General features: G+C 48.3%; 1 protein-coding gene across 4 annotated transcripts in view; it reads right to left on the reverse strand.

Annotated features, from left to right (window-relative positions):
- ARNT2 (aryl hydrocarbon receptor nuclear translocator 2) overlaps nucleotides 1–25,037 on the reverse strand; it is a 192,157-nt gene that overhangs the window by 111,898 nt on the left and 55,222 nt on the right. For all 4 annotated transcript variants that reach the window (XM_040257409.1, XM_040257408.1, XM_040257411.1 and 1 more), the window contains exons 4-5: nucleotides 24,519–24,732; nucleotides 19,138–19,351 (exon numbers count right to left, since the gene is read on the reverse strand). In XM_040257409.1, coding sequence (XP_040113343.1) covers nucleotides 19,138–19,351; nucleotides 24,519–24,732 — 428 coding nt within the window. The remainder of the gene's footprint in view (nucleotides 1–19,137; nucleotides 19,352–24,518; nucleotides 24,733–25,037) is intronic.

Consider the following 25,037-nt stretch of genomic DNA (forward strand, 5'->3'; position numbering starts at 1 on the left):
CGGCTGGAGAAGGGCTGCCTGGGGTGTGAACAGAGCCCAGGCTGACACGCAGTTCAAGAAGGCAAATGCAGGTCATGCATCGCCTGCCCTGAAACTTGCTCCTGAAATGATGAGAGAAGTACAAAAGGAGCATGGACGGACCCAGAGGCTGTCATACATATTGAAGTAAGTCAGAAAAAAACAACTGTCACTTTTATGTGGAATCTAGAAATCTAGTACAGATGATCTTATTTGCAAAGCAGAAATAGAGACACAGATGCAGGGTACAAAGGTATGGACACCAAGGGGGAAGGGGGTGGTGGTGGGAGGAATTGGGAGATTGGGATTGACATATATGCATCACTATGTATAAAATAGATAACTGAAGAGAACTTACTGTACAGCACAGGGAAGTCTACTCAGCGATCTGTGGTGACTTAAGAAGGAAATCTAAAGAGAGGGCATATGTGTATATGTATGGGCTTCAGTAATAAAGAATCTGCCTGCAATACATCAGATGCTGGGTTCGATTCCTGGGTCCGGAAAATCCCCTGGAGGAGGAAATGGCAAGCCACTCCAGTATTCTTGCCTGGAGAATCCCCAAAACAAAGAAGCCTGGTGGGCTACCGTCTATGGGGTCTCAAAAGAGTCGGACACAACTGAGGCAACTGAGCATGCATGCATGAATGTATATGTATACATATAACCGATTCACTTTGCTGTACAGCAGAAACCAAAATAACATTGTAAAGCAATTATACACCAACAAAAATTAAAAAAAAAAAAAACTAAAAAAAAAAAAAAAAGTAGCAGGGGAAAATTGCACCTATGTAGAAAAACAGTGGAAGAGGCCTTGAAACATGGAGGGATCAGAAACATGGAGAGATTTCTGCAAGAAACTGTACATCTAAGGATGTGATGGGAATGGATATGAGCAGTCTTGTAGCCCAACAATTGCAAAGGAATGGGCTGCCTGAGAAGGATGTGAAAGAGTTCCCTAAAAGAAGCCTCTATGGAAAAGACCCTGATGCTTGGAAAGATTGAGGGCAGAAAGAGAAGGGGGTGACAGGATGAGATGGTTGGATGACATCACCAATTCAATGGACATGAGTTTGAGCATACTGTGGGAGATAGTGAAGGACAGGGAAGCCTGGCGTGCTGCAGTCCATGGGGTTGCAAAGAGTCAGACATGACTTAGTGACTGACCAACAACAAATTCTGCAAGCAGGAAAGGGACAGGGAGTCAGAAAGCAGAGAGAGGTCACCCAGGGTCTGGACCCAGAAAGGCCAGGGGCAGAGCTCTCACACTACCTTGACTTACAGCAGCCACCTGCCCCATAAAGAGGAGAGGCTACTTCCAAGGGGCAGCATTTTGTTTAGAGCAGTGGGCGACGCTCTTGCCAGCTTGCGGCTGCCCAGTGCACATAGCTGCCGCTGCCTGCAAAACCTCAGCCCTTCCCAGACAGCCAGGCCCTCAAACTAAACAAATAAAGTTTCAAAGAAATATACAGTGACTTGAATCATTTCAAGTCTTAATAAATATTAGGAACCCAGGAATAAAAAGGTGAGGGAGTGGGCAAGGTTAGCTTAATAGACGAAAATCATTAAAAGATGAAAAAATTCTACTCCAAAAGGAAGGAAGTTGATCTGAAAAGTTAGAAGGATACCATGCCATTCCAAGAAACAATTCTGAGAAAGAAAACAATATTTCAGAATACCAAATCTCAGTGATATTTGAGGAGATCTTCTGTAAATAAAAAAGGGAACAACCTGAGACCAGAAAAGATTAGTTTTAGATGAAAAACACGATTTCGGCATTGAAAACTCAAGTGGAGGCAGTACAAAGTGACCTTGCTGAAAGCTCAACTGATGAATTAGAAGGACCCACTGAGAAGTTTTCCCAGAAGTTATAGGAAAACAAGAAAAAGGAGGTGAGTGTGACAAGCAAACATCTAACATTCTGCGGGAATCATCAGGAGATCATCACAGGAACTGCAAAAGAGAGCTGACAGAGAAGACCAACACAGAATAGAAACAAGACAGTGACAAGTTAAATAAAGACTAAAAATGGCCCACATTAAAAAAAACAACTATATGAAAATTCAGTAGAAAAGGGACAGTCTTCTCAACAAAGGGGCTAGAACAAATGGATTGCTGTTGTTCAGTCACTGTCAAGCCCAATCTTGCGACCCTGTGGGCTATAGCACGCCAGGCTTCCCCGTCCTCCTCTATCTTTTGGAGTTTGCTCAAACTCATATCCATTGAGCTGCTGATGCCATCCAACCATCTCATCCTCTGTTACCCTCTTCTCCTCATGCCTTTAATCTTTCCCAGCATCAAGGTCTTTTCCAATGAGTCAGCTCTTCACATCGGGTGACCAAAGTACAGCTGGATATCCATATGCAAAAAAAAAAGAAAACAAAACTCCAAAACCCACATCTTGTCATGAGGATTAAATGAGAAATATTTGTGAAGTTACTTCACAGAGCATCTCTCTACATATTAGTTCCCTTCATTCTTGGATTCCAAATGAAACCATTTCCTTCCCTGGAGCAAAAAAGGCACAAAAATGAAGAGCAGATTATGTGAATGTGCTTTCAGGGACCATTTCTTGCACATGGTTTGAATTCTAGTGCATAACTGTCCTCCAGGGCTACCGTGGCCTGGTCTTTCCCTCATCACACTGCATGGCCTTATTCACCTCCCCAAACCCTACAGCAGCCTTCGTGCCACAGGGCCTTTGCACATGTCAGTCCTATGGCTGGGGAAATGCTTGCCACTCCAGGCCTAGGGCTTCCCAGATGACTCAGTGGCAAAGAACCCACCTGTCAACACAGGAGACGTAGGTTCAATCCCTGGGTTGGGAAAAATCCCCTGGAGAAGGAAATGGCTACTCACTCCAGTATGCTTGCCTGGAGAATCCCATGGATAGAGGAACCTGGCAGGCTATTGTCCGTGGGGTCACAAAGAGTCAGACACGATGTAGCAACTAAACCACCACCACAGGGGTGACCAAACTGACTGAGCACAAGAATATTATTCCAAAGCAGATGGGACTGACTGCCGAGGCCATCAGCTCTGCCCCTGTGGACGTTCCTCAAAGAGTCAGGGGTGTTCTGGAAGGCGCAGTGTGACCCAGAGAAATGTCAGCCTTGTGACTTCTGGGGTCCACACAGCACACTGCTCTGGTGACTCTAGGTCCCCAGCATACAAGCCTTCAACTCAAGGTTAAAGAATGACACTGTCAGCTACTCACTGGAGAGTAATTCATGTCATCACCAGAGAGCAGAGAACTGAAACCCGGATGGCTGCCTGAGAAAACTGGAGGATAAGAAAAGAATCTACAAAAATAACGGGAAAACCGTATGCAGATGTTTTCCTCAATTAACATCTCCTGAGCAAGCAATAAACAGGAAAGATCAGTGCTAAATGTGCATTTTTCTTTAACCGTTAGGCGTGAGTCACAACCTTTCAGAGGGGAATGTGTCTCTTTTTTTTACTGAAGTGAAAGGAAACTATTTTAATTTTCTTGATCACACTGGGGTTTTTGCAATTGAGTTATTTTTAACCAAAGCATTACAAAATATGACCATCACGTGAGAATATTACTGAAACTGAAATCATACCAGCAGGAAGCGATGAGTCCAGATAATTTCATCTGTCCAAAAACAATGCTACTCTGGGTTATTTTTTATATATTTACCTCTTATACTGATACAATGGAGGGGGAAAAGGGTCCTTGTCTGTATTTCTTGAGCATCAAAGTTAGGACAAAAGGGACTCCCCAGATGGTCCAGTGGTTAGGACTCCATTCTCCCAGTGCTGGGGGCCTGGTTTCAATCCCTGGTCAGGGAACTAGGTCCCACATGCGGCAACTCAGAGTTCACATGCCAAAGCTAAAGATCCTGCATGATGCAACTAACACCTCCTACAGCCAAATAAATACATTTAAGAAAAAAGACACAAAGTTAGGACAAAAATACTTCATTAAGAAATACTTCTGTGGTGGTCCAGTGGATATGAATCCACCTGCCAATGCAGGGGACCCAGGTTCCATCCCTGGTCTGGGAAGATCCCACATGCCTTGGAGCAACTAAGTCCACGTGCCACAACTACTGAGCCCGTGTGCTGCAACTACTGAAGCCTGCTCCCCTAGAGTCTGTGCTCCATGAGAAGAGACGCCACTGCACTGAGAAGCCCACATACCACAAACACAGAGCAGACCCTGCTTGCCACAGTGAGATACAGCCCGAGCTCAGCAATGAAGACCTAGCGCAGCCAAAAAAAAAAAAAAAAATCATTAAAAAATAAAAGGAAATCAAGACTCTTGCAAAGAGGTTCAAAAATGCTGAAGTTGCTCATTTTTCAATGGTATTGCTAACTGCTTACATTTTTAATATTTTGTTTCCTTGTGGGTTTGATCTTGCTGAACTCTCTCTCCTGGTGTAAAGCAGATGAGGCTGTATTATTTGATTGGACAGGGTTTTATCCGGCAGGAGATGCCCCAGGGTGCAGCATCTAGTTCATGCTGAAATCACCAGGATTGCTTTTACAAACAGATGCGGGGCTTGACACAGTGGAATCCAGAGAAATGGGGTGAAGACCTGATATCACAATTGTTGAAATATCCAGTGAAATTCTGATGTGCATGGAGATTTGAGAACCACTGTTTCAGGAGCTGGGAATTTTAAAAACGTATTTACCAAGTGGTTGTGTTTCAAGTACTTCTTGGATGTTCCTCGGTTCAAGAAAAGCCAGGATACAAAAATGGGCCTGTAGAAAACAGATCTTTAGGAGGTGATCTTAGTTTCAAAGAAATGCACCAGTGGTTCTTTTATGTGGTGAAATCTCAGAGTGAATTTGAAGCAAGATTCAGAGTTCTCAAGTCTAATTCACATGCTTTTATAATGGGACGGAAAACGTATTGTTGTGTTGTTGTTGTTTAGTTGCTCAGTCGTGTCCAACTCTTTGTGACTCCATGGACTGTAGCCCACCAGGCTCCTCTGCCATGGAATTCTCCAGGCAAGAAGACTGGAGTAGGTTGCCACTTCCTTCTCCAGGGGATCTTCCAGACCCAGGGATCGAACCCAGGTCTCCTGCATCGCAGGCAGATTCTTTACTGCCTGAGCCACTGGGGAAGCCCAATCAAGCTATAACCAAGTTAAAATGAGGTCCTCCTCTTATCATGGAGACTCCTAATTCAATACAATCGGCATCCTTATAGGAAGAAGAAATGTGGACGTGGAGACATACAAGCATTTGATGGTGGAGGCAGAGATGGGAGTGACGTGTCTGCAAGTCAAGGAATGTCAGGATTGCTGGCCACCACCAGAAGCAGCAGAGAGGCCTGGTACAGTCTCCTCATAGCTTACAGAAGGACTCAGCCCTGTTGACATCCTGATTCTGGACTCCTGACCTCCAGAACTGGGAGACAGTAAATTTCTGTTTTTTAAGCTGCTCAGTTTGTGGTGATTTGTGACTGCAGCTCAAGGACACCATCCTAACCCCTGCCTCCATCACCTCCCCTGGACAATTCCAACACCCTCGTTACCGTGACTCCTCCCACACCCCAGGCTGGCTTCCCTACATGTTCTCCACTCTGTAGCTGCAATGAGCTTCTCAGAAGCAATATGGAAGCCAGGACTCTTCTGGTTAAAGACCTACCGTGACCTGGGTATGTACTGCTCTGGGAATAAGTACCCACGCTCCTCATCCTCCACCACCCTCTCCGTGGGTAGCCTTCAGCTTCCTTGCCAGGTCTCCCAAAGCCTCACACGCTCACAGAAGCCCACTCCAGCCTGCCCCGATGATCCAGATCCTGTATTATTCATTCTCCCTGACCCCCGGCCTCTGCCTTCTTAACACTTGTCACAGTGTGTTGCGAGTGATCATTTCTTTGCTGTTTCTCTTCCCCACTGAACTGTAACCCCCATGAGAGCATCAGTCTGGTACAGACTGCATCAGTTTCGTGGGGCTTCCCAGATGGTGCTATTGGTAAAGAACCCGCCTGCCACTGAAGGAGATGTAAGAGACACGAGCTCAATCCCTGGGTTGGGAAGATTCCCTGGAGGAAAGCATGGCAACCCATTCCAGTATACTTGCCCAGAGAATCCCATGGACAGAGGAGCCTGGTGGGCTACAGACCTTGGGGTCGCAAGGAGTGGGACACGACTGAAGCAACAGATCACACATGTATCCCCAACACTCAGCACAGCGTCTTGCACAAAGTGAGTAGGTACTCAATAAATACGTGCTGGATGAACAAATTAATCAGCAGAACAAAGAGAGAAAGAGAGCATGCACATCTTCACACCCCCTCCTCCTGAACGCGCAATAGATGATCTCGAGCACCGGGTGCGGGGAGGAAGCCATCCTTTCACAGCTGGACAAAACTCAGAAAGGTCAGTCTCCCTGCCTTCCCTTGTCAACAGTGCCAAAATCCTAAGTGACACTTTATTGGGGCAAGAAGAGGAATAAAGCAAGCAAGACAGTCTGGAAAACCACGGATTCAGATAGACGTTTGAATCGAATTTTCAATTATTTAAAAGTGAATGAGGACTTCCACGGTGGTCCAGTGGTTAAGAACCCACTTGCCAATGCAGGGGACGTGGGTTCAATCCCTGGTCTGGGAAGATTCCACATGGCTCAGGGCAATTAAATCCCTGTGCCACGACTACTGAGCCTGTGCTCTAGAGTTGTTACTCTGCAGCAAGAGTAGCCACTGTAATGAGAAGCCAGAGCACCGCAACCAGAGAACAGCCCCTGCGTGCCACAACCAGAAAAAGCCCACCTGCAGCAGCAAAGACCCAGCACAGCCAAAAATAAATAAATAAATAATTTGTAAAAAGTGAACGAAATCTCCCCAGTTCTCAAATGCAATCATTAATGCTATCCCACGTGTCATGTCAGGCTTCCCAGGTGGTTCCAGTAGTCAAGAACCGACCTGTTCATGGAGGCAATATAAGAGATGTGGGTTCGATCCCTGGGTCAGGAAGATTCCCTGGAGAAGGGAATGACAGCCCACTCCAATATTCTTGCCTGGAGAATCCCACATACAGAGGAGCCTGGCGGGCTACAGTCCATAGTGTCACAGTCAGACATGACTGAAGTGACTTAGCACGCATGCGTGTGTCATGTCGTGCAAACCTCACCACAGTCCTTTAGGTCTGTATCTACAGGTGAGGAACTGAGCCCAGGAGGGTTAAGTTACTCACCAAAAATAAAGGCTCGTGAACCATGACTGTCTCCAGGTGCATCCAACTCCACATGCAGGGAGCCTTCCATGAGCCCCAGTGGCCTCGCCTCATCCCCATGCCCACCCCCGTCATCCTTCAGCCACCCTGGTGAGCACACACACGCGGGCTGGGGGAGCTCTCTCTGCTCTCCCTGCTGGCGGAGAAGTTGACTCTCCAGCCACAATATGTGGATGTATGTGCAAACACTGCCCGAGCCCTTTATCTGCTGTGACACCACAGTGATAATGAACCCAGCAGCCCCAGTTGGAAACCTGTCCAGATTCATGAAATAACTTTCACCATAAACAGGAGAGAAAAACACCAATGTTTGAGGAGCATCAGCACGCTATGGACACAGGAAAGCAAAACAAGGCAGGCTGTATAAATATTAACAATGAGAAAGAACTGAACAGGCGCCAGAGAGACATCTGGGGTGACACATCTAAGCAGGCTGTGGTTTCCAGTGGGAAAGGCACTAGAAAGACCTGAAAACAGCCAGCCCGTGAGGTTCAGATTTCACTCTCACGTGCACTCACCAAGCACCTCTGGCGACTCAACTCGGAATGCTTTTTCCAGTGGCCTAAGTGTTTATTACACAATTGGGCAATTCCTAAGGAGCCGGAATCAAATAAACATGATTTCCTTGCCACTAACACACTTTATTTTGATTTCAAACAACCGAAATGCTGTAACAGTGCTCATAGTTGACTTGGATAAAGTGGGGATTTTTTTTTCTTGGCAGGGGGCACATGTATTGACGTTACCTAATATGGCAACAAACAGATAGACTGCTGAAGATGTTTAGGATTTCAGGGTCTGGCATCAGTCCAAAGATGAAGTTTGGGTATTCCAAGGAAAATAAGCTATAGATTTTCAAGTCTGGTTTTCATGAAGTTACCTTTATGATTGGCATTTGGAAACAGACCATCTTTCTCCAGAACTGATACCACCAGGGTGGACTTCCTAGTTCAGGGACCCCTGTGGGACCAATTATCAGCCTGACATCCTTCCCTGAAGGACCCAACTGTGTGGCTGAGTCTGACACAATTTTGTCCTCGCCCTCCTGTGCAAAGTGTCATGAAGGAGGCCCAGCTGGCTCGGTGGGTGAGGCTCAATGCTGACAACCATTGGCTCTTTTCCCAGGCGTGCCTGCTGTCATCTGTGGCGTCATTCATAACTGGGTTTGCTTCTGCTCTAGCCCGGGTCCTCACAGGCCATTCTCATCTCCTTGTTCCCCTCCTCTTCCCCAGTGAAGGATGCTAACCACCGACCCTGCAAACCTCCTCCCCACTCTGATGGAGAGTCTGCCATGTGTGGATTACTGAGTGAGGCCCCAGGGCTGCAAACCTCCAAAGGCTGCTCCTCCAACTGCTCTCCCTGAAGGCTTGGCCTTGGACCCAAGAGCTGGGCAAATCCAAGCTGGTCAGCAGAAATTGCTGGGGCCAGGACTTCCCTGGTGGTTCAATGGTTAAGACTCTGCATTCCAATGCAGGGGGTGTGAGTTCAATCCCTGCTCAGGGAGCTAAGATCCCACATGCCTCAGGACCAAAAAACCGAAACATAAAACAGAAACAATGCTGTAACAAATTCAATAAAGACTTTAAAAATGGTCCACATCAAAAAAGCCTTAAAAAAAAAAAAAGTTGCTGGGGCCAATTCCACCACTTCCTGCCAGCACCCAGCCATGCCTAGCAGTCAGAGGATGCCCCTGACTCCAGCTGCTGCAAGCCCCCAACCACAACTTGGTGAATTCTTTAGTTCAGGGCTTCTCAGTCTAGACTGGGCACATAAATCCCCTGGACATTTCATTAAAATGTAGGTTGGCCAAAAGGTTTGTTCGTGTTTTTCCATAACATCATACAGAAAAACCCAGATGAACTTTTTGACCAACCCAACAGACTCTGAGTCGGCAGGCTCAGGGTGGGGCCTAGGACTGCATTTCTAAGAAACTCCCAGGAGACAAAGGTGCTGCTGGTTCACAGAGCACACTTACTACATCTTACTAGGGTCTACCTTCCAAGGTCAAATACACATGTGCCTTCAGCTTCGTTGTTCATAAGACACTTTATAAAACCATGTATCCCCATCTTTCTGAGGAGGAATGCTAAACTCAAGACATCAAAGAGCTTGACAAGGTCAAAATAGAGGTGGACTCAATCCGGGTGATTTGAACTCAAGTTCCAGGATGGTTTCCGGAAACCAGTGATTCTCAGATTTCAGCGTGCATCAGAATGATGTGGAAGGTGGGAAAAAATACAGATTATTGGGCCCCTGGAGCCTCTGATTCAGTAGGTCTGGGGTTCAGCCCACAATTGACATCTCTAACAAGTTCACAAGTGATGCTCACACAGTTGGACCAGCGACCACACTTTGAGAACCACCATGCTAGACCAGGGGACCGTGGAGACCTCTGGGGAATCTGATTGTGGTCTCAAAGCTCTGACACCGTCTATAACTCATGTGACCCTGAACTGGACTGCTGCCCTGTCTTCCCTCTGAGCAGGGCCCCCAGAGTCCAGGGTTGGACTGCTCTGCATGTGCTACATCAGGCCAGGCCAAGGCTTTCCAGGCCTCTTTGTATCTCAATGCCTCCGAAGAAACAGACGCTTTGTCTACACTGAGGACGAGCTCCATCTGTAGGAGCTGCTGGGCCTCAGCTGTGTGGTCCTGGGAAGCTCCCAGTGACATCAAGCACCATGCTCCTCACCTGTGAAATAAGTTCAACACCACGACCCCCTGCCCTCGCTCCATGAACAGAACTGCACTCAGGCCCAGAGGAGTGAGGGTTCTGAAGCCCACCTGTGCATCAGAGTCACCAGAAAGCTTTTATAAAGTACCAGTGCCAACACCTTCCCCCAGTGCTGGGCAGGTGTATTGGTCACCTCTCCTCACATGATTGGGTCTAATCTGCAGTGCGTTTCTACTAACATAGGGTAGAAACGTGCTATATGAATGTAAGACAGGGGCTTTCCCGGTGGTCCAGTGGTTAGGAACCCGCCTGCCAATGCAGGGACACGTTTGACTTCTGGTCCGGGAAGATTCCACACACCCTGAAGCAACTAAGCCTGTGTGCCGCAACATTCTAGAGACTGCGTGCTCTAGAGCCCGTGCTCCACAAAGAGAAGCCACCACAACTAGGGAGTATCCCCCAATCGTCTCAACTAGAGAAAACCCCGTGCTTAGAAACGAAGACCCAGCACAACCAAAAACAATACATCAATTAGCTAATTAATTAATTTAAAAAGGTAAAAGAGTTTGCTATAGCAACTTCACTTTCACTTTCATGCATTGGAGAAGGAAATGGCAACCCATTCCAGTGTTCTTGCCTGAAGAATCCCAGGGACGGGGGAGCCTGGTGAGCTGCCGTCTATGGGGTCGCACAGAGTCGGCCACGACTAAAGCGACTTAGCAGCAGCAGCAGCATGAATAGTTCACTGTTGGGGTTGGGTGAGAAAAGAAAAGTGAAACAAGCACTGAGTCCCGCAGGCGTCGGCCCCTCTCGCAGACGAGCAGGGAGACTGCAGAACCTTAGCATCCTAACCCCTCCCAGGAGCGATGTGATGACAGGTCCTCAAGCTGAGCTGGCTAAGCAGGCTTCCCGGGGAGCTGCTCCCTGTGGCCCGACCGCGGCCCAGCCAAACCTGGTGATCCAAGACTGAAAGCATCTCTGGACTTCGGCAAAGCTCTCAGGAGGATAGGGAAGCTTAATCACAGCTGATTGGGACATGTGAATCACACACGGGAGCTTTCCGGCTAACGCCTTTGGGGAGCAACCCTGCGGGGGCTCACCCCAGATTATCACAAATCATTTGGAACAGTTAGGAAATGGGGGTCCATTCATCCAACAACAGCTGGAAACCCTGTCGGTGACGAGGAGAGGCTGTGTCCCAGATGAGCTTTCTACGGCCGTGCAGAACAAGTATTTGTTGAATGAATGAATGAATGAATACTTGATTTAAATTTTAAAGCCTTTACTGAATTTGTTACAATACTGTTTCTGTTTTATGTTTTGATTTTTTGACCACAAGGCATGTGGGATCTTGGCTCCCTGACCAGGGACCGAACCTGCACTCCCTGCATTGGAAGGCGAAGTCTTAACCACTGGACCACCAGGGAAGTCCCACATACATGACTTTTAAAAAGTAATGACTGGGGAGAATGGCATTGAAACATGTATAATATCATGTAAGAATCGAATTGCCAGTCTATGTCCGATGCAGGATATGGCACGCTTGGGGCTGGTACGCGGGGATGACCCAGAGAGATGTTGTGGGGAGGGGGGTGGGAGGGGGGTTCATGTTCGGGAACGCATGCACACCCGTGGTGGATTCATGTCAATGTATGGCAAAACCAATACAGAATTGTAAAGTAAAAAAAAAAAAAAAAAAGTAATGACTGGATAAAGAAAGAGAGGGAGAGAGGACAGAAGGAAGGAAGACAAGGGAAGGAAAGGAAGGGAAGGAGGAGGAAGAGAGACAGAAAGGGAAGAAGGGAGGGAGAGGAGGAAGGAAAGAAGGGAGGGCAGAAAAAGAGAGAAGGAAGGAGGGCAGAAGAAAGATAATCCAGCCTTGCTTATACTCTCTGCCTTTGGACACTTTTAACAACTGCAAAGTTTTTTATTATATTGAACCAAAAGGCTGACCCAGTTCTCTGAATGAAGGAAGAGCCAAGCAGAAACAGAGCCACAGAAAGTCAAAGTGGGGAAAGGGACCGATAAACCTAGTCTGACAAGTCCATGGATCCAGGCACTTCCTCCACAGCGCAGTGCTCGAGGTCACTGAACAGGAGTCTCCAGTGTCTGCTAGCCAGGACCAGGGCTGTCCAGAATTCAGTACCCACAGGGACAGGGTTGGGGGATGGGAGGGGTCTTGGGCTACATCGTGTAAGACACAGAGAAGGGCTTGCCCCCTCTGTGCTCTCCTGGGCAGCTGGCTGCACTGCTGGCCCTCTGAGCCCCCGCCTCGGGCACATCCTGTTACAGTCACAGACTCTGGTACCACTGGGACCTCTCCTTGGTTGCTCTCCCTCCACACACTGAGGGCCCCTCCACACTGATGAGGGCCCTCCCTCCATCAGACGTCTACCTGACCAAGTATGCCCTCCTTCATACCTGACACTGGCTGCGTCTTCAGCTCAGAATCCTGTCACCCCCATGTCCCCAGCATTCCCAGTAGGAGGAGGTGCTCCCCGTTCTCTGGGAGAACGCACTCCTCCCCAGGAGCGTCAGCCTGAGCCTGGCTCTCCCAGCCAGCACCAACTTGCGGTCTGCCTGCTCGGCATTCCCCTCTTCCTTTGAGAGACTGCACTAACTTCCTCCAGGGAATCACATCTCCCCTACTCTTGGGTCCCCTACTCTTGGGTGGAGATGCTGGCCTCATAGGCCAGCTCAGCCTCCCTGGCCACTGAAACTGGGCAAGGCAGGTGGCCCAAGCTGATCCAGGAGAGCCAGTCCTAGGATTTCTGCTGGAAGTATTGAAAAGGCAACCTATTTCTGCTGGTGTTATAAAGCTTTGTTGTTCAGTTACTAAGTTGTGTCTGACTGACTTTGCGACCCTGTGGACTGTCGCCTTTTAGGCTACTCTGTCCATGTGATTTTTCAGGCAAGAATACTGGAGTGGGTAGCCATTCTCTTCTCCAGTTTTGGAGGTGAAGGGTATGTTTAATACCTTGAAGCTGGTAATGGTATCATGGGTGTGGGCCTAAGTCCAAACTCACCAAATTGTATACATTTAATATGTGCAATCTTTGGTATATCAATTGCACCTCAATAAAGCTTTAAAAAGAAACAAAGCTAGGAGAAAAGACACACAGCTGATTCTCATCATTCACAGTAGTTCTGTGAAGTCACTGCAAATAGTAAATGAGCAAACACTGAACCATTGCTCCTAAGGGAAGTTGAGGGTTATGTTCCCGCCAGCCTCTGGTCACAACACTCTTATTAATCAATGGACACAGAGTCTTATTTTCTGTGTTGCTATTTAAAGACACTTTCTTTAACGTATTTTGATTCATAACACTGAACTCACAGTCAACAGCACTTATGACTCATGCCTGAACAAGGTTTATCCAACACGTCTTCTCTCCGGAGGGCACATTACAGCCCTGTGCTTAAGGACACTAGAGAGACTTCAGCACTGCTCTAGAGGGTCACGTTAAACAGCAAAATTACTGACAGAAAGCATAAAGAGACCAAACATCACAGCACAAAACACGAGAAGAGCACCTGTTTCTAGTTATGAGGGCTGAGACCAGAAGGCAGGATGTCATCCCGTGTGACCCTGGCCTCTGTGCCAGTCCTCAAATGACCTCTAACACTTCGTGGGTACTGATGTTGGGGTTACAAGTAAATTTTGCTACTCTCAAATTCATCAACACCGAATGTGAGAATAACAGTGACTGACTGTGCTTTCGCTAGCAGGGTTCAAATCACCTGGATCCTTCTGAGCCTGAAGCTAATACATCCCCTTCAGTTCCACGAGCCAATGAATTTCCTTCTTCACTCAATCCCCTGGAGCTGATCTTCTGTCACTTGAACCAGGCCGGTTTCATGGCTGCTCTTTCCTATTGGCATGCAGGTCTCTGGGAGAAAGGCACTGGTTCCCTCTCTTTAGCCTTAGAACCCTCAACATCCCCATGACCCCTGCAAAGGGAAAGTTCAGCACTGCCCACCCCCAGCCCCCAGGCATTGTTTGCCAAGAGATTTCCCAGGTTTACATCCAGAGTCACTCAGCATGAGATGACAGATCCCTTTGACCCTCCTACCAAGGCAAGTTCTCACAAGGAGCTGGGTTCTTCTTGTGAGTAAACACTCCTCAGCAGGATCCCCCTCAAGCTACGGCCAATCCGAGTCCTGGAGAATGAATATGCTTTCTCTATGGCTCTTCTTCTTCCCTTTGGGCACTTTATTGATTCGAACCTAAGAAGCTGGATGTGCCAAATCTCCTGGTCACTGGCTATCCAAGTTCAATTGATTGGAATCTGGCCATTGAGAATTCCTTTATAGTTTCAGTCAGGCTTCCCAGGCGGCGCTAGTGGTAAAGAACCCACCCGCCAATGCAGGAGACATAACAGATGTGGGTTCAATCCCTGACTCGGGAAGATCCCTTGGAGGAAGTCATGGCAACCCTCTCCTGGAGAATCCCATGGAAAGAGGAACCTGGCAGGCTGCAGTCCACAGGGTCAGAAAGAGTCACACATGACTGAGAGACTCGGCATGCACACAGTTTCAGTCATTTCTTGACCTCTTTTCCTTCTACTCAAAACCCACTTATATAACTGTTCAGAGACAGAAAATCCACCCTTATTACACGATGCATGCCTCTGTGTAGCATTTTTAAAACAATATTTAAAAATAATACTTAAAGTATAATTTTAATTTTCATGGAAAGCTAAGATTCAATTAACTTTTCTTTGATATCTGAAAACACTTCCCCACTTACTTTTGAGGTCCTGGGTTCTGCATAGCTCTTGGGTTTCCAGGGCCAATGCTGCCACCCTGCCCACCAGGCTGTGACAGCCCACAAGGAGGCATTCATGGGAATGGGGCCCAGAGGGGCCTGTGGGTGTGGCCCTGGGCCAGGAACCTGGTGGCAGCTTTTAGTTCCTCTTCTCCAACCTCCTACCATTTCTCCAATCAGTGGATTAGATTCTATACCGGGGCCTTGGGCAAGAGGGTAGAATAGAGCTAGAAGGGGCCTAGCAATGTCCTAGGCTGAGATAAGGAGAACAAGAGGCAGAGAAGAAAGGAACTAGCCAAGATCGCAGAGTGCAAACCAGCAAGGGGCTCCCAAGGCCCTCCCAGCACTTTCTCTATGAGCAGTGTTGCTGCTGCTAGGTGAGGGTTCCCCCAGCCCCTCCTCACATTGATAAACCCCAGCTTTTATTCACAGACAAGTCACATCATTGCATTGGTCCATACCACTCCATGAGATGGTTGGATGGCATCACCAATTCAATGGACATGAATCTGAGCAAACTCCGAGATACTGGAGGACAGGGAAGGCTGGCGTGCTACAGTCCATGGGATCACAAAAGAGTCTGACACCACTTAGCAACTGAACAATTCCATGACGCCTGGTTTCCATTCTAAGGAGACTCTGTGAATCTTCCTCCCACTCTTTGTCACCACTCCTCCAGCCAGGGGGAAAATTTTAATTCCACAAAGAAGAACTCCCTCATCTCCACCACCCCCAGGACTGCAATTCTGTGCAAGCATTGTTTTTCTGGGATCCTCAAATCAGCATGGGTGTCTGCAGGCCTCACTGTCATTCGGTGTCTTGTCCCCCTGTCACCACGCACATGCAAGGCCCCACATGCTCAGTCCAGGCCACCCTGCAAAACCTATGCATGGAACAGGGACTCTTTACTGACTGGGAGGCTCAGAGAAGGGAAACTTCATTGGGTCAAGTGTGCCAGGCTGCCCTGATTAAACCAGCCCCACCCCAGCAGTCCTTGCCTGGCTCCCTGCCCCCACACCCTGCCTCCCACCCTGATGCCCCATCCAATGGGCCATGTCATCTCTCTCCGGGCCTGAAACCCACCATGCCTAAGGACAGGAGGGTTGAGAAACCCTAGTCCAATCACTGAAGGCATCATATCGTCCCTGTGGCTTTTTATTACTAGTTTTCATTACATCTGCACTTTGGTTGGCTATGAAGCCCAGCTCCCTCCCAGTCCTTGGTCCTGCAAAACCCTGAGGCCAGCGGCAGCCTGGCTGCAGTGAGCTATCCCAAGCTTCCTGCACTGGATCAATACGCTTTTACGTTGTGTGTCCTGGGAGATTCGCATTGCACGCTCTCTGGTTCCAGAAGAGACCCAGTCCTCTTCACCACCCTTCTCCACCCGACCTCATGGAGCCCAGCCACTCAGGGTTCACTGGCTCTTCTCTGGCGTCTTAGAGGACTCACTCCACTACACCAGCTCTGGCTGCCAAGGCCACCATCCAATGTCCACTCCAGGGACCTTTCTTTCCAAATGTGGTTCATGCTGCCCCTTTCAACACTGCCACACACATTAAGACTTCCCACAGACAGAAGTTTCCACCCAACTCTGGCGAGCTGGTTTGTTAAACCCTTGATCCGGAAACTGACCTGCCTTTGACCATCACTTCCCCCACCCACTGACTGCCCCAGCTGGGTCTCCTGACTGCTTTCATAAAGCCACATCCTGTGTTCACATACTGGAGTCGGGGAAGAAAAAGGCAGCTCTTTTCAGGGAAGGTGATTTCAGCTGTCAAACCAACACTTCCTGGCTGATGTATTCTCCCTTTCGCATCCCTTCCAAGATCGTTAACTCCCCAAGGCATGTCCCCTACGATGTCTGTAGGGCGTTCTCTTATTCAGTCCCAGCTGTGCGATGGCAGACCATGTCTTTCTCTGAGTCTGTTTCAGCACCGTTGTTTTACGCATACGGAGAGCTCATCCCCGTACATCGTAGACTGTCCACATACCTTAATCCTTCATTATCTTCCTCCTTTGTGTGTGTCACTGATAACCAACACTGAGAAAATTACTATTATTGTTCAGGAACAGCAGTACTCCTGCCACTTTTTAAAAACATTTTAAAAATTAATTTTATTGGGGTATAGTTTGGTTTATTGGAGTATAGTGTAGACCCAGATCATCCTGAGTGGTGAGAAGATTGGACATGGGACTCTTATCCAGAGATTTGGGCCCTTTGGAGGGAGAGGCTTCCCCGGTGGCTCTAACGGTAAAAAACCCACCTGCAAGGTAGGAGACCCAGGTTTGATCCTTGGGTCGGGAAGATCCCTTGGAGAAGGGAATGGCAACCCACTGTCTCACTGGAGAATCTCATAGACAGAGGAGCCTGGTGGGCTCTAGGCCATGGGGCTGCAGAGAGTCAGACGCAACTGAGAAACTAACCCTAACACAGAGTGAGACAGTGGCTGTCTGCAGCCCAGGAGAGAGCTCTTACCAGAAACCAAACCTGTCAACACCTTGATCTTGGACTTCCAGCCTCCAAAACTGTGAGAAAATAAATGACAGTGGTTTAAGCCACCCAGTCTGTGGTGTTTCGTTATGTCAACCCTAGCAGATTACTACAGTACAAAAGCACTGCCTCACTGTTCACCAGGCTTCTGCTGAACACCTACTGTGTGCTGAGCATTGAAGGAGGTACTTTAGGCAGACACAGAAGAAAATGAGACTCCAGTGGCTCTCGGTGTGGTAAGAAGAACACGCTGCCCAAACAGATCTGCCATAAAGCGGAATGGAGGGATCATGGTATGAAGTGTTAGTTGCTCAATCACGTCCAACTCTTTGCAACCTCATGGACTAGAGCCCCCCAGGCTCCGCTGTCCATGGAATTCTCCAGGCAAGAACCCTGGAGTGGGTAGCCATTCTCTTCTCCAGAGTATCTTCCAGACCCAGGGATCAAACCTGGGTCTTCTGCATTGCAGGCAGATTCTTTACTGTCTGAGCCACCAGGGAAGCCCTATCATGGTATACTCAGCTCTACTATAATGCTTTTTTGAAAAAGCAAATCTTGGGACTTCCCAGGTGGTCCAGCAGTGAAGAGTCCGCCTTGCAATGCAGGGGGACACAAGTTCATTCCCTAGTCGGGGAGTTGAAACCCCACAGGCCAAAGAGCAACTAAGCCCATGGGCTGCAACTATTGAGCCTTCAAGCCACAACTAGAGAGTCTGTGCACTGCAACAGAAGATTCCGCATGACACAGCAAAGAACCTGCACGCTGCAACTAAGACACAACACAGCCCAATAAATAAACAAAATAATTAAAAATGCAATTCTGCTCCAGTGCCACTGATACATTGGGTGACAGTTTGATCAGAATGCGAATTTTGTGTTTGCTTATGCTTGATTTTATCTGTAAGAAGTACTACATGAACACAGAAACTGCACCCAGCTGAATAGAGCCACACAGGAATTCACAAAATATACACACTCTGACACACAGAAGCTGCCTTGATTTACCACATGTGTTATGAGCCACAACTATCCACATATTATGTTACAGTTCTTGATTTCTGCCTGATTTTATACGATGGTCCTTGGACCATTTTCACCCCAACACCCAACTTCTGATGCTCACTTACTACACAAGTCAACTCCAAGTCGGGTTTCAAGGTCAAGTGCCATAAATTTCTTAACCACTTAATGTGTCAAGCAATGCTCTCATTTTTATTAGGCTCCTAGTTTTGTTCTTATCTAAACATTTTGTCCCTGACAAATTTTTAGTGTCATGGCTAGCCCACTTTCCCCTCCCAAGCCCTGTGGTTTTTATTTCATGATTTTGTTTCTTACAGTGATTTTTATGACACATTATTTTGTGGTATAGCAAAGCTAACTGTATTTAAATGTCTCAATAGGAAATTTCACTTCCCATAAGTAAGGCCTGGAAAATCAACACCTATGATTAGGTTCACAAATAATCACACACTTGAGTGGGTTGTGGCTAACGTGTCAACAATGCCTCCTAGTGGCAACATCCCATAATTGGAGGTAAAATATAGGAAAAAATCATGCATTAAAAATGAAATTTTAACATGTTACAGGATAAATTAAACAAGCTAAGTCAAAATATCCTTCACCTGTAGGCAACTTTTTCTGACCTCAAACTTCCCAGTACTTTTAAAATTTACTTATTTTAACTGGAGGATAATTACTTTACAATATTGTGATAGTTTCTGCCATACATCAGGGTGAATCGGCCGTAGGCATACCTGCGTCCCCTCTATTCTGTACACCCCCCCACCTCCCTCCCCACCCCATTCCTCCAGGCTGTCACAGAGCACCAGCTTCGGGTGCCCTTCGTCATCATCAAACTCCCACAGGCTATCTATTTCACATATGGTAATATATCTGTTCCAGTGTTATTCCTTGGTATGTTTAAGGAAAGAAGGTTTTCTCTAGGGAGAAAGCTCCACGGAGAGAGCGACACTGACCTGTCATTGAGTTTTCTGAGGTGCACAGCTGCTCTCTCAGCTTCTCCACGTCGTCAGGATGCACCTGCTCATAGAGGGTGCTCCCGAACCACTCTGACTGGGGTTGATTCAGCACAGGGGTGACAGAGTCGGACACGTAAATCACTCTGCCAGTCTCTGCTGCCACTACAAACAGAAACCCATCAGCCGCTTCAAGGATGAGATGCTTCAGTTCCTGGGAAGAGAGGATCACGATGAGGACCCGACATGGACAAACCAGGTACACAGTCTTGTTAGCAACCTTCAACTTTCATTCAGAAGCTCATTCTGATACACAAGTGCTTTGGGGAACTCTTTTTTTTCCGGAAAATGAGCTTTAAAAGTGCACAAAGCAGACTTCCCTGGTGGTACAGAGGATAAGAATCTGCCTGCCAATGCAGGGGACACGGGTTCAATCCCTGGCCCAGGAAGGTTTCACATGCCAAGGAGCGACTAAGCTTGTGTGCCATAACTCTGAAGTCCATGCACCTAGAGCCCGTGCTCCATTAACAAGAGAAGCCACTGCAGTGAGAAGCCCCCACACCACAAGGAAGAGTACTCCCTGCTGTTCACAACTAGAGAAAGTCCACTCAGCAACGAAGACCCAGTGTAGCTAAAAAAAAATGAATAAGTTATTTTTTTAAAAGAAGTTCAGAAAGCTCATACTAAGCCCTAAGATACAGCTGCTCCAAACACAGTTAACTGTCTTTAACTAGTCCTCTTCTTTATGACTTTTAAAAAATGGGATTCTCAAAAAAAAAAAAAAATGTGGATCATTTTTAAAGTCTTCACTGAATTTCTTAAAATATGCTTTTATTTGGCCATGAGGCATGTGGCATCTTAGCTCCCTGCCCAGGGATCAAACTCTCACCCCCTGCATTAGAAGGCGAAGTCTTTATCACTGGACCACCAAGGAAGTCCCTTAACTTGCTCTCTCTTAAGGAAAGAGGAAATTCCCAGCCCAATGGAATCAGAAGGTATTGGGTCACAGAGGTGCGAATGGCCTCTCCTACATTTTCAAACTGCAGTCATGTCACTGGAGCACAAGATCGTCCGGGAAGGGAGGGGAGGCCCACGGCAAAGTGGGGAGAGAGAAGGAAAGGCACCAGGCGTCTCCCCAGCCATCCCCTGCCATGCTGCCAGCGCTCTCACTCCTCTTCTCTTCCTGTCTGAGCTGAATGCTGGCAGTGGATATGAGGGCACCACTTTACATTGTCTGCCAAACTCCCAGAACTCTGTGACAGCCGACATCTCAACAGAATCCCAGGGTAATCCCAGGAGGTGGCAGGAATACCAACATTGTCCGTGTCCCTTGGCAGGGAGAAGAGTATTTAGCTGTGCCAGCCCTGGAGTCACACTGACTCACAGAGCTCATGACTGTTGGTGCCGGCAGGAAGGATGAATGGGCGGCAGGAAGCCCTCAACATCCCGAGAGGGATGCAGAGTGGGCAGGGTCAACTTTGTCCAAATGAGATGCCTTTTCTTTGCAGTGCCTGCAGGCAGCCTAGGCGTAGCTATCTCCCCCGTCAGTCTCATGTCAGGCTCAGGGCCCCTTTCCTGCTGAATGCAAGGGGCTCCGTCCTTGCAGGACTTGGGGACCAACTCTTCCACGTGTGCCGGAGTCCAGAGCCAGCTCTCATCCACCTCACACACTGCTCAGGCCCCAAAGAAAAATCGGATTCTTCTGGTCAGCGGTTGGCAAACAATTCTTGCTGGGAATTCTTTGCTGTTTTGTTGTTTAGTTGCTAAATTGTGTCCTACTCTTTTGTGACCCCGTGGATTGTAGCCCGCCAGCCTCCTCTGTCCATGGACTGTCCACAGACTGAATCCACAGCTCTTGCATCTCCTGCATTGGCAGGCGGATTCTTCACCACTGAGCCACCTGGGAAGCCCCAAATTCCTTGCTTCCGTGTAACTGCAGGTGGGCTTCCCTGGTGGCTCAAGTGGTAAAGAATTCATCTGCCAAAGCAGGAGACTCGGGTTCGATCCCTGAGTTGGGAAGATCCCCTGGAGTAGGAAATGGCAACCCGCTCTAGTATTCTTGCCTGGAGAATCCCCAAGGACAGAGGAGACTGGCAGACACAGAGGAGTCCATAGGGTCACAAAGAGTTGGAAACGACTGGGTGACTAAACAGCAACAACAAAAATTGCAGGTGGGAGCCCTGCTGTAACAGAGTACGGGCCACCTGTGTGGAGCCTGGAGCATCCGGCCCCGCCCTTGGTGCCCGACCTGAGGGCGCCCAAAAGCTCAAAGACTAGGAAACGTGAGTCAGCTGGTGAGCAGAACCCAGGGAGGTCTCCGAGCCCTCGGCTGAGTCAGAACTCTAACATCCTTTGCCTGGGAATTGGGTGCGGAAGCGGTCTATACAATCATTTTTTAAAGAAACGTTTATTTTCCCCCTTTGTCTTGCTTCGCACTTCCGCTGTGCCATCCCTCTTGATGATGACTTAGTTCAGAAGACTGGGTCAGCAGTTTTATTTTCAGTGTTGAGATGGTCTTCCCAACAGGAAGGACAGTAACACATAAAACAGGTTATCTGGGAAAGTAGAGAATTCTGTGTCTCCGAAGGAGAGGAAGTGGACAAGTTGACTCCATTTATGTTTTCACAGTTTCAGCCCTTTTTAGGGACTGTGGGAAGGGCTTATGGGCCAGAGCTCACCCTCCTCACGAGCCCCTCTTTCTACACCCTCCCCTCTGGTTTTCATCTTCTGGGAGCACCCCACTCATGACCAAGGTCTTGTGCCCTGAATCCAGAAGCAACCTTGCCCCTATCCACCAGTTAAGCCAACAGGAAGGTCTAAAAGCACAGATGGTGGAGTCAAAGGAGACCACCAACTCCAGCTCTTCCACTTCACTGCACAAGTCTGGGCTCCAGATGTAATATCTTTGGCTTCTGCTTTTTTTCACGCCTTTTTCTTGGGGTGGGTGGGGGGCGGATTTTGTGAGGTTAAATGAGATCTTGAATGTGAAGGACTCAGTAAGGGCTTGGCGAACAGTAGGTACTTACCATATGTGGCTGTTGTCATTATCAACAGCCTACCAAGGAACCGAGAGATGAATGGGGGGAGAGGATGCATGTGACCTGCATAACTGCCTTCTCTCTTCTCTCCATTTTCTTTTTGAAAAAGCATTTAAAAAATATATTTATTAATTTGGCTGCACCAGGTCTTAGTTGTGGCATGTGGGATCTTCAGTTATAGCACACAAACTCTTTTAGGGCATGTGGGATCTAGTTCCCTGACCAGGGATCAAATCTGGGCCCCCTGCATTGGGGGCACAGAGTCTTTAGCCACTGGACCACCAGGAAAGTCCCTCCACGTTTTTAATCCCTAGTCACTTAAAGAGATTAATGTCAAATATGGACCCCAACAGGGTTTGTTATAAGGATTAAAGAAATGTAGAGGAAAAGCCTTTTACTAACCCTAGTGGTCAGGACTTGCGTAATGCATTTCTGTCTGCTTACCTGCCAGCTAGGCTCCCCTGGTGGTTCAGATGGTAAAGAACCCGCCTGCCAATGCAGGAGACCATGGGTTCAATCCCTGGGTCGAGAAGATCCCCTAGAGGAGAGCATGGCAACCCACTCCAGCATTCTTTCCTGGAGAATTCCATGGACAGAGGAGTCTGGTAGGCTATAGTCCATGGGGTCACAGAGAGTCCGACGTGACTAAACGATTAACACTACTTGCACACTATCCACCAGCTAGTCATCCTTCATTCCACTTCAGCCCCGTGTTAAACACTCTACTCTGCTTCCTCCCTTACCTGTCTCCACAACCCTGCCAGGTGGCAGCCATCACTGTGTTATCCTTAACCCTTTTACAGAGGTGGAAATGGATTGGGCATTCTGCCCTGGACTACCGTGTTCCATGGCTCCCAGAGAGGGTCACCCCACTGCCACACCTCTTCACATCTTGAGGTGAAGAGCACATGGGCACTGGGATGACAAAAGTCCCTTGCTAAAAAGACTGCCACACAGGAATTCATGTGAGCTCCTCTTTCCTTGCTCTTTTTCTAAACCTAATGCTTAGATTCCTCACTCCAGCAAAACACACGATTCTGTCTTTGGACACACCTTCTCACCCCTTCTTCCAAGGCTCTGTTCTTACTGGTTTCCCAAGTCTCCCCATGTGGAACCCCTTCCTCTGCTCTCTTTCTGTGCATATGTGGGGCCCCCTTCCAGCAGGCCAGCGCTGACTCTGTCCCGGGCAGCCGCTGACGAGCCTGAACACTTCTTCCTGCCTGTGTCCCTGACGACACAACAACACTTCCCCGTCCCCCTGCCGGCACCAAGTCCATTGTCCCCTTTATCCTGCAGAAGCCCTCAGGGTCAGGAGGGCAGAAAGCTCCTGTTTGTCTACAGATGAGTGAACACAAGCTGACAATGTCTGACCAGCATGGGGAAGAACAAGGACACAGAACACAGGCCTTCCAGGGCGTGGAATGGTCAAATTACAATATATCAATACTTCCCACAGGCCACCTCTCGGGTTCACTGTTCCCAACTCTGCAAAGACCAGGATAGCTGTTAAAATACATGGTTCTGGGGTCTGACCACCCTGTGTCAACTCCTGGTCTGCACTGAGCAGTAGACACTTTCGAAGCCTCCACTTCTTCATCTCTAAAGCAGGGATGAATAACAGCAGCTTCCTGCTTGAGCCAGAATAAGGACTCAGTGAAATCCTGCACAGAAAGGACATGACTTCAACTGGGCTCAGGGCAGAGGCCGGCTACGTGCTGCCTGTTAAGTCCTTGTCACTATGATTGCTGTGACATCTACCAAAACCTTCATCATGATGACGACCGTCACTGCTAGTCTAGCACAGAAGAACTGGGTTTGCTGGCTTTTTCCTGGGTTAGCATGTGCTAAGCACAATATCTCTTTTTGCTTTGTTTTGAGTGATGTCTTATCAAGGTGGTTGTTCAGTCACTCAGTTGTGTCTGACTCTTTTGTGATACCATGGACTGTAGCCAGCCAGGCTCCACTGACCATGGGATTCTTCAGGTAAGGATACTGGAGTGGGTAGCCATTTTCTCCTCCAGGGGATCTTCCCAACTGAGGGATCAAACCTGCATCTCCTGCACTAGCAGGCAGGTTCTTTACCACTGAGCCATCAGGGAAGCCTGTCTTATTAAGGTACATGGTGGGGAAAAAAAAGCAGAGGATGCAAAATCAGAAAGTCCCCAGAAGAGAGTTTCCTAGAGAAGCATAGGAATAAAATTTCCTGCTTTCGTCCCCACCTCAGCCTTTCACCCCACGTAGTTTATCTCATCTTGGTGACACTGTCATTCCCACCACTCTCTGCCCTCCGAGCAATGTGGTTACCAGGGGAGCAAGGACCACAGACGAGGAGTGAATGGGTACCTGTTCCGTCAGGAACGAAGGCTTGTAGGCGCCGTCCGTGGACTTGTTCCCGGTGCCCCGCATGGACTTCATGTGAGAGACGGCCATGCGCAGGATGGTGAGCTTGTCAGGCTTCCGGGCCAGCGCGCTGCACGTGGGGACCATGTCCGAGAGCTCGGTGATGTACTGAGTCATCTTGTTCCGCCGCCGCCTCTCGATCTCACTGTGGTTCTCTCTTCCCGAAAGCACGAGATCAGGGTGGGGGAAGAGAGATGGATCAGACCAGGGCTTACTGTCAAATGGGGTAAAACAGCACATCCCTAACACAAAGTCGCCAAAAGACGAACTCGTGATGGCTCATTCAATGCCTTATCTGTGTGTGTCGGTGGGGTATATAGTTGCTTTACAAGTTTCTGCTGTACAACCATGTGAATCAGCCATATGTATACATATGTCCCTCCTTCTTGGACCTCCCTCCCAACCCATCCCCCATCTCACCCCTCTAGGTCATCACAGAGCACCAAGTTGAGCTCCCTGTGC

This window comes from Oryx dammah, unplaced genomic scaffold (genome assembly GCF_014754425.2).
Source record: "Oryx dammah isolate SB20612 unplaced genomic scaffold, SCBI_Odam_1.1 HiC_scaffold_16, whole genome shotgun sequence".
In the NCBI taxonomy this organism is placed as follows: domain Eukaryota; kingdom Metazoa; phylum Chordata; class Mammalia; order Artiodactyla; family Bovidae; genus Oryx; species Oryx dammah.